The sequence below is a fragment of the Xenopus tropicalis genome, chromosome 8 (assembly GCF_000004195.4).
Source record: "Xenopus tropicalis strain Nigerian chromosome 8, UCB_Xtro_10.0, whole genome shotgun sequence".
NCBI lineage: Eukaryota > Metazoa > Chordata > Amphibia > Anura > Pipidae > Xenopus > Xenopus tropicalis.
The window spans coordinates 88,695,381-88,705,005 of NC_030684.2; the positions used below are offsets into that span (position 1 = coordinate 88,695,381).

General features: G+C 40.1%; 1 protein-coding gene across 1 annotated transcript in view; it reads right to left on the reverse strand.

The window, feature by feature from the left end:
• clmn (calmin (calponin-like, transmembrane)) overlaps positions 1-9,013 on the reverse strand; it is a 69,641-nt gene extending 60,628 nt beyond the window's left edge. Inside the window, exon 1 of the mRNA XM_002936068.5 lies at positions 8,605-9,013. Coding sequence (XP_002936114.3) covers positions 8,605-8,686 — 82 coding nt within the window. The 5' untranslated portion in view covers positions 8,687-9,013. The remainder of the gene's footprint in view (positions 1-8,604) is intronic.
• Positions 9,014-9,625: the final 612 nt, after the last annotated feature.

A 9,625-nucleotide genomic window follows, 5' to 3' on the forward strand; every position in this document is an offset into this window, starting at 1 on the left:
TTTCAAAGTTCTAACATAGTGGTAGTACTTTGAATAAGAATTAATTCTTCTAATATGACCATTTTAAAAAAAATACCTGCTTCATAAATGAAATCTGGGCTCAGTGCAGATTGATAAACAGGCAGCAGGGAGAGAGAGTCATTGCAGATAAATCAGCATTAAGCAATACCATATATGTACTGTACTGCAAAAGTGTCTTCTTCTGAAAAATTCTACTACTCTGGTAGGGCATTGCAAAAGATGGACACCCCTTTAACTCCAGTGTCTTGATGCTTTGAGAAAAAGTGACTAGAAACCAAAAAGCACTTGAAATAAAAAAAACAAACAAAACAATCTTTTAATAAATATGTACCTACCACATTCTCCAGGATGGTTTATGCCTCTAAAGAGACGGAGACGGTTTCTGATACCCATTCTCCAATACACACACAGAGAGGGGCACTTAGTCAGTAATTTGAATGCATTGCAAAGTTTGGCTTGTGGTGCAACTTACCTAGAAAATGAATTTGTGTGCCATGTATGTATGTATATCTTTATTTATAAAGCGCTACTTATATACGCAGCTCTGTACAGTAGAATAGACTTTTTTATTATAAGAACAGTTCTTAGTTCTTGATAATGACTAAGCTGCTGGCTCCTATTTTTAGGAGCCAAACATTTAAAACAATCCTATTTTTTAGAGCTAAACATTTTTATTAGCTTTACGTCATGGCCTCACCCAGAAAGCCCCATATTTGTCACATTCCAAACTCTAGCTCAGGAGCCTACACACAAGCCTCACAATTTCTACCAGTTCACTATAATGGGTCTGAATAAGTTTAAACTCCAAGGACCCTGCACAAGGAAAGGGAGGCAGTACCAGTAGGTAGGGTGAGTGGGGTGCATTAGAGCAAGACAAAGACAGTTAACTAACAGCTAATTATTACCCGACCTGCACCTACAGCTGCCTGCCAAAGCTTCTGGGAGTTCTAATTCAACAACAGATAAAAGAGCATAGTTCAGAGCCGCTACATTATATCAATACTGAACCCCCATTCACTACAAACACTTCTGTCAAGTATTAATCTTTCTCATCCTAAATACAGTTCCACGGCCGATCAGCTTTATACAGCATGAAATGAAACTGTATTACAGGCTGCACTGTGCAGCAAAGCAGCAGATATTTTATATAGGATGAGAGAACACCTGTAAGAATAAACAGGATGGGCAGTGAGACATATACTGCCCACACAGCAATGTTACCAAATATATTGTCAAAACAGAATTTCATTTTTTTATTGTTTTCTCTACAAAGAGGCCCACAGAATCTATATACAAGAGTAGTGACAACCCTTTCCTTAGGCTGTTGACTCAGAATTCAAGATGTCTACAGCACCATGACAAAAACATGCCTTTTTTACACATAGCTCTGTTAGGAATGGCACCATGACTGGTATTCACAACATGCCCCTCCTATTTATTTAGCCAGCAAAGCAGGAAGAATTGATATGTGGAAATGAGAATGTTGACTTCACTTTTTCCTTCTCCTTAAATGTTGTTTTCTGTTCCTTCCTCCAGCTTTGTCTTGCTTTATCTCCATAATCCCCGTGGTGCAGGTCACAGGTTTCCTAAATTTAATCTTACCAGGGCCAGCCATTCTCAGCCTCAGGGAAGGTTATGTGCTGCCCTGCCCCATGATTCGTAGCTTCATTTCTCTGAAGCCTCACCGCTGTGCATGTCAGTGTTTTACTATTCCACAGCCCTGTTCTGCCTACCATTGTTCTCATAAGCAGAGAAAGACATATGTATTTATAGCATTTACTTGTATCCAGAGCGTGAAAACATCTGCCTCTCTCTCTTGCAAAAATCATAGTTTGAATAAGGTTTATTATGAAAGATATATATCCCTATAGATTTCCATATCTGAAATACTTAAGTGTTATTTTAAGAGGTATATCTGGAATCTGCAAAGTGGGTTGCATGACAGGTTCAGTATCCACATACAAACATATCCTAGTGCAAATTGGGGAAACAGTATTTCGTGCCCACTTTACTGTACCATTCTTCAGTGCAAATATATCTGTGCATGTGTGTCACTTCTTGCAGTGGTTCCTAAACTGGCAGCTCAAAGAATTGGAATGAAGGGCAGCCTGAACAGCCACAAGCAGTGCCAACTGGCCTCTTATCTTCTATTTGCTCCACTGATTGACTTTACTGCCAATGGTATTGCATAAGGCTAAAACACCTTAGCACTGTATAGTGCTAGTATACTAGAAAAAAAGCTATTCTCTAAACATTTTGCCAGAAGAGATATACCTGTATTTCACGTGAAGACTCCTGTTTGTTCTGACTGACTGATTAAATGAATGACATGAGAAAGTAAATTTTGCAGCTCAGCCAGAAGAATAAATTAATTCTATTAATACCTTTCTATTTGGGTCAGCAAAGTTTTCTTGCTCTGATTACAAAGCCATCAACTTCTCCGGTGCGTATCTGGGGCAGGCTGATGTGTATGAGAGTGTGCATTGTGTCCACCTAGGGGTCAGGCATTATAGCATTGCTCGAGATACCCATATATTATATATTCATTTACATGAATGACCCCCTGAAGTGTGTTTGGAGTTACTGATCTTCTACACGGTGCTTTCACTTCCTAATAATACTGCAACCTTTACTGGAAGTGCACTTTATGGGGTCCTATTTATTATGCCGTGTAAAACCAAATTCACTGGTGTAAAAAGCTGTGTAAAATAAATGGTGAATTTATTTAGGAGTGCTTTATTTAACGCCCTTCGAACACCAGATCTGACACTTTTATTTTACACTGATTCAGACCTTGTGTAAGTAATTTCAGACAGATGTTGCTTTAAGAAAAAATGTGTAAAAAAAAAAGATGCCGTATTTTATATGGCAAAGCCTGGTGATATGTGCCAAAGTTTTTTGCTGCTTGTTTACGCTGCATAATAAATCTGCCCTAAGTATGACCAACAGAGTGACTTATGGGCTATGTCTTAGTACAATTGCTTGCATATGTCTGTATTAATAAACTCAGGTAGAACATGTAAGTTATGTACATATAGCCACTTAGCCACTCAAGGTTTTTGGTGTAGGATGGTGCTTGTTCATTCAAACATAGCGACTGAAGAATAACAGGACAATGGACCCATTATCCCATTATTAGTTACTCCTTAATCCCCCTGGCTACACAGCAGTTTATTTATTTAAACTATAGTATATTTTCTTAAGCAAAGACACCAGTTTTACCAGGGCAGGGCAACATTGCATAATATTTTAATTACTTTCATTTTTTGTTGTTACTGTTCGTTTAACTCCCAAATGTAACATACAGCAATCAATAAGATCACTGTTGTGTCCTTTAAATGCTTCCTGCTGATTGGTTGCTGTACTTTGGGCCTAAGGTTGCCTCCAAAGGATTGCATACATGTTACATCAACAGCATCTTTATAAATTATACCCCACATGTAATAAAAAATATTGGCCCATGTGCAGTAACCCATAGCAACCAATTAGAAGTTTGCTTTCAAACAGGTGAGACCAGTAAATTCTATCTACTAATTGGTTGCTATTGGTTACTGCTCCTGGGCAAACTTAGTGCATTTTATAACATAACCCCCTAAGACAAGTATATAGGGATAGTTCACCTTCACAAAACATATGTTGTCATAAAGTAAACTATTTCTCTATTCCTCTTTTGAATAAAAAACATGTAAAAAAAAAAACACTCAAAACTAAAAAAAAAAACTGAATATTTGATACATTAGCTGATAAATTTCCCAGCAGCATCAGAGAAGTCCCAGCAACAAACCAAACTGTAACAGTTGCTTTGTGAAAGACATCAAGAAAAGCTTGGGGCACATACTCAGTGGAGTACAGGTGAAATGTATCAGCTAATGTATCAATCTGTAACATTTTAGATTTGCGCTGCTACTGTAAGAAAAAACAATGGGAAACCAAAACTAATGGATTACATATGGTGTATTATCTGAAAACATTAAAGGGGAATGTAATTAAGGTAGGTATTAGAAAAGTATTTGCAATGAGGAAAAACAATTTTGTCATTTCGCAAATTTAATATAGTTTGCAAACCCAGAAAGTATTTAGCAAACACATCCCACAGCAGTAAAAAAAATGTATATACAGTAATTAAAGTTCTTACTGAAAAAGTTATTTTTGCATGAAAAGAGAACATGGAATAAAAAATAAAATTAAAATATGGGAAATGGGAAAATGTTTTGTGTTTGTGTGAATTTAATATAGCATTTGTGAATCCAGAAATTAAGTGAACCAATGCCAGAGTAAGAAAGGTTGCAATAGTTATTGTTTGCACTAGTTTGTAGTGTAATAATATGCAAATGTGATATCATATCTATGCAATTTGTTTCTGTTTACAATTTTTATTACATTGGCCCCTAAATTTTAGAGCCAAGACCTAGCTTTCCCGTCTGTTATAAAAACGCTGATGATCAATCTGCTATAGTTGCTATAGTTGCTATAGTTGATCAATCTGCCCCATAGAGCCACTAGAAAGCTAACACAGATTCAAGAGGATAAGGCTTCCCATACATGGAGTCCAGGAAACCCATACAAACACCTTGTTTATTCAAGGTGGAGTTATCATGTTGCAAAGTCATTACTCACTGTGTCTATTAAAGAAGCAGTATACCCTCTTTTTCAACATGAGTTCAATTAATAGGGCTTGTAGTGAACATACTTTTTGCCTATTGTTTTAATTAGCACAGTCGAAACAAATCAACAGGTCACTAATAAGCCCTCTGTATAAACAAACCCTACACTCTGCCTAGATGCAGCCTTATTTAGGCTTTGCGATAAGGAATAGTTCATTATATAGAGGCTCAGTGGACTGCTGATTTGTCTTGATTCTGCTGAAAAAACAGGAAGAAGAATGTAACTTTACTTTCAGATTCAGAATGACAAAAAATGACATATTTCTTAATAAAAACAATATACAAGGGATGTTTATCACATGCCCCAATCATTAAATCAGTGTTGAAAAAGGGGCTAAATTGGTTTCTTTTACATAAATCATGTATATCGTTTCATCTATACATGTAAAGTAAACACTGAGTGGAAGATTTTACCTAGTTTTTTGCTACATAAGTTATTTGCACACTCTGAACAAAATAATTTTCAGAATAAAAGCTGAATCCAATCACGGGCTTATTAACTTTTACTTTTGTTTTGACATGGAGTGGGGTTTCATGTGTCACTGCACAGCAATGTGGTAATTCAGGGCTGTCTATTTTTTATGGCCCCTAGAATTCCCAAGATTGCCACAAATATCATTATTTATTAATAATATGGTCCCCAACATGTGAAATAGCAAATAATTGGACCACAGCATGGAAAATCTTGGACTTTGCTGTGCTAATGTATCTCTTCCTGCCCTGTAGGACTGTAAGTCTGTATCCATACGAGCAAATATAAATGCTAAAAGGATAAAGCATTTAAATCCATTCTGAGACTATCTATTGCCTGAGAATCAATGGAGAACGTACAGTATCTGTGGACCATTGTGCATGGTAATGCAAGATGGTGAAAGTGTAACATGCACCTGTGGAATAATAAGTTTAGTAGGTCTAGTACAATATAGTATAGGTATAGTAACTGTAATGCTGGTAGTTGTAAATTAACCCCCCCTTAAGCAATTTTGCCCCAGGACATTTCACAAATAATGGGCAGTTCTGCATAAACAGTGAGGCATTACCGATTACAGCACAACACCAAATCCAGGCTAATTCAAATGTGGCAATGTCACACTTTCTTAAAAACTAATATGAATTCTCAAGCAAAGGCAATACATGTACCGATAAAATTATGCAAACTGTATAGGCCTGAAAGAATGGAACAGCAATAACACAAGTAGGATTATTTATTAGGTTTCAAGTTTGTGAATTTGAGTTTCTTTTCTGAAACCGAATAAACATGCATATCGAATGCTCGCTTATTTATTAATGCGGTAAACTTGTTCAAATAAAAAATACCTCTATTTTTCGAGTTTACAAACTTGAATAAAACTTGAATATCTCGAATTGAAAATATGGCTTGACTTACTCCCATTGACTTCTGTAGAAACTTGCAAGCTTTTAGATGGTAAAGTTTTCCATTCGAGTTTTTGGGTTTTTGCACTTTTGGAACTTTAGAACCATAATTCAAATTTGAGTTTTAGCACTAAAAAAATCAAAACGTGAAAGAAATCAAACTGGAACATTGATTCATCACCCCCAAGGTATACAGAATCTGTTTAATAGAGATGTAGCGAACTGTTCGCCGTCGATCTAATTCGCGCGAACATCGGGTGTTCGCGAGTTCGAAAACTTTTCGCGTATGTTCGCAATTTGGCTTCGAGTAGCGTTTTTCCGCTGCGTTTTTTTCTCGGCCTAAAAACGCCGCACACATGGCATTTTTCAGCAAATCCCGTTTCCATGGTGCTAATAGTGCAAAATAGCAAAAAACGCTGCGTATTTCCGCTAGGTCTGCCAGCTGCCTTTGCGGTTTTACGCAACGCTGTGTCAACAAAGTATTTTTCAGAGAAATTTTTGCCCTTGATCCCCCTCCTGCATGCCACTGTCCAGGTCGTGGCACCCTTTAAACAACTTTAAAATCAGTTTTCTGCCCAGAAATGGCTTTTCTAGGTTTTAAAGTTTGCCTTCCCATTGAAGTCTATGGGGTTCGCAAAGTTCGCGAATATTCGCACTTTTTGGCGTAAGTTCGCGAACGGGTTCGCAAACTTTTTTTTTGAGGTTCGCTACATCCCTACTGTTTAATGCATGAACTCAGCTGTAATACATCATACAGGATCATCCGTTTAGTATTAAGCTGGCCATACATGCACCAATGTTATCCATTTTGTACGATATTCAGTGCGTGTATTATGGATTGACGGGGTGATGTTGCAAAAGACTTGGATATCGGTTGTCTCTTCAATCAGAAGGGACAGAAAAACTTGAGCAAAGGCAAGCGTTGAGGGCTAAATTTCCTATTGTTTCTACCTCCATATCTGACGATTCAGCCCTGAACATATTTGAGGGTACAAGCGATCTTTCCTGTGATCAATGGTCACAGGAAAGATTGTAATTGTAAAGTTTATGGCCACCTTTGGACAGCAGCCAAAGTGTATTATTAGGCAAAGTAAAATGCGTGATCCTTGTATCTGACTCCCTTGTGCTCACTTTTAGTGAGTATGCACAGACTCTGATCTCAAGAACAAATGTTTAAATGATAAAATACAGCCTTTTTTGAAAGTAGCAGCTTAAAATCATGCAGAATCTCTATGTTAAGTTGGAAGCTCTAATAACCAGGGCCCTCTTTGGCTCCTATATCAGTCAATATTTGTAAATATATGTTCATAATAATACAAATTCATAAAATCTACTTCTTCAGAGGTAAATTAGAAAAAATGAATATATGTTGCTACCATCTTGAAGAATATTGGCAAATTACAACACATTTTGTAGCAACTTCTTATAGCTATGGCACCATGTAAACACACCATAGGAAATTGGGAATTGTGTTTCCCAAAAAAAGTCCTTTAATGAAAGCGAAACCAGGGACATATTGCTAAATTTACACGCAAGACTCCAATAATCATCCTTCAGTTTACTACTCAGATAATCCACCATATCCAACTCTGTAATACTGAGCAAATAATAAACACAGGCTTCCTATTGATATCCAGCAAATCTGTTTGGCTACTTTGGGTATCTGGTGCTAACTGAAGATATTGGTAGATGCAGGTTAATGTAATATTTCTTTGTACAACAGAAACAAGTCATTCATATGAAGCATGCAACTGGTTTTAAACCAATTTTAGGTATGAAAATTGATTCCTGGACATAATTGTGGGTCCTTGAAAACAGGTTGGGAGACAGGGATGCCGGCCATTACTATCAGTGTGATTGGAAACACAATAAAATGAGAAGCATGTGATGCTGTGATAAACCCAAGTGGGATTCACTCAATCAGCAACATGCTGAGGGCTCAGCTTATTATTGTGATGCAAATGATGCTGTTAGTGTGCAGATTCCACACACCAGGGGAGATTCTAGGGGCTAAAGAGAAGACATAAGCGGTAATTACATAATAATAGCTGAGGAATCCTCCAGTATCAGCCCGTTAACCCAAGGATGAAGAATCACTAGCCACAAGCACTGTAACAGCTGGCGAAAGCAGTCCCGGGTATAAAGAGTTAACTGTCGGTGCCCCCGGAATGGGCTTCCAAGTACTGATCGTTATTCCTCAGAGGCTCAAGCCCTTCCCAGCTGAGTGGCCACTCACTAACCGAGCTGCTGCAGAACCTCTTGGCATCACTACCAGCCCGCAGAGCCACACACACAGCTGTTTCCCAGGGGACTCTCACAGCAGGGATGTTTTCCTTCCCCATGTGCAGGGAAATCCGCCCCCTCCGTACAGTCACTTGTTCAGGCAAAGTGCAATGTACATGCAGGGGATGGGAAGGTTAGCAGCTACTCACAGCGCTAAACAACCCCCAGCCTGGCCGAGCCAACGAGCCCAAACACCTCCGCACAGCGGCCCCCTATGGGCGGGACCCCTTCACCCCTACAGTGGGCAGGCTGGGGCACTTACCTTGCAGGTTTTGTACCCGGATGTCACTGATCTGCCCTATCAGCTCCTCCCGCTGGAACCAGTCCCATTCGTGCCCAGCCATTGGTAGGGCGCTGGGGCAGAGAGGCACCCCCGGAATAAATCCCAGCCACAGTCCGGGTAAGTTGGCGGAGGAAGTGTGGAAACCTGATCAGAGAGACCAATAGCTCCTCCTCCTGCTCGCTGGGGACTTGGCTCTGGCTGGGGAGGAGGGCACCTTCCACGTGTTCTGCCACTCTCCCTCCTCTGTGCCCGGAGGCTATTGCTCTGGCTATACCTGGGCTCTCCCCCTCCTCTGTGCCCGGAGGCTATTGCTCTGGCTATACCTGGGCTCTCCCCCCCCCTCTGTGCCCGGAGGCTATTGCTCTGGCTATACCTGGGCTCTCCCCCTCCTCTGTGCCCGGAGGCTATTGCGCTGCTCTGGCTATACCTGGGCAATCCCTGCGCTGTATCCGCTCTCCCCCTGCCCCTGCATGCCTTCTACCTGCGCACAGACACCTGTACCCCGGCACATCCCTGCCCCTCCCCTGCTCCAGTACCCCTGACACATATCTCTTTGACCTTCCTACACTGCCCACACCTGTGCCCATTAATTCCAATCGCCTCACACGTAATCCTGGTACCAATTCCCCAAACCACTAAGCCACTATTCCCTACTCTGCTACCCAGCAGGTATCGCCCCACACCCAGCCCACTCACTGTCCTGCTCTTGATCAAGATTCCGATATAATTCCAGATACCTTCTCCTCCTTTAGTCGCAGGTGATAGTCTGTGGGGGGGGGGGGGGGGGGGGGGGGAGAATCTTGGAACTTTATGGCATTACTGAGTGGGTGTCGGTATAAAATGAACAGCCTTTATAATCACCTCACCTCACTATATTTGTAAATCTTCATCGTGATTAACCCTGTTCTGTTCTGGTCGCCAGGATACCAGCCACTCAATGTGATGTCCTGGAAAATAACATGCCTATTGCATCACTAATCACTTTTTCACTAACTGGCCC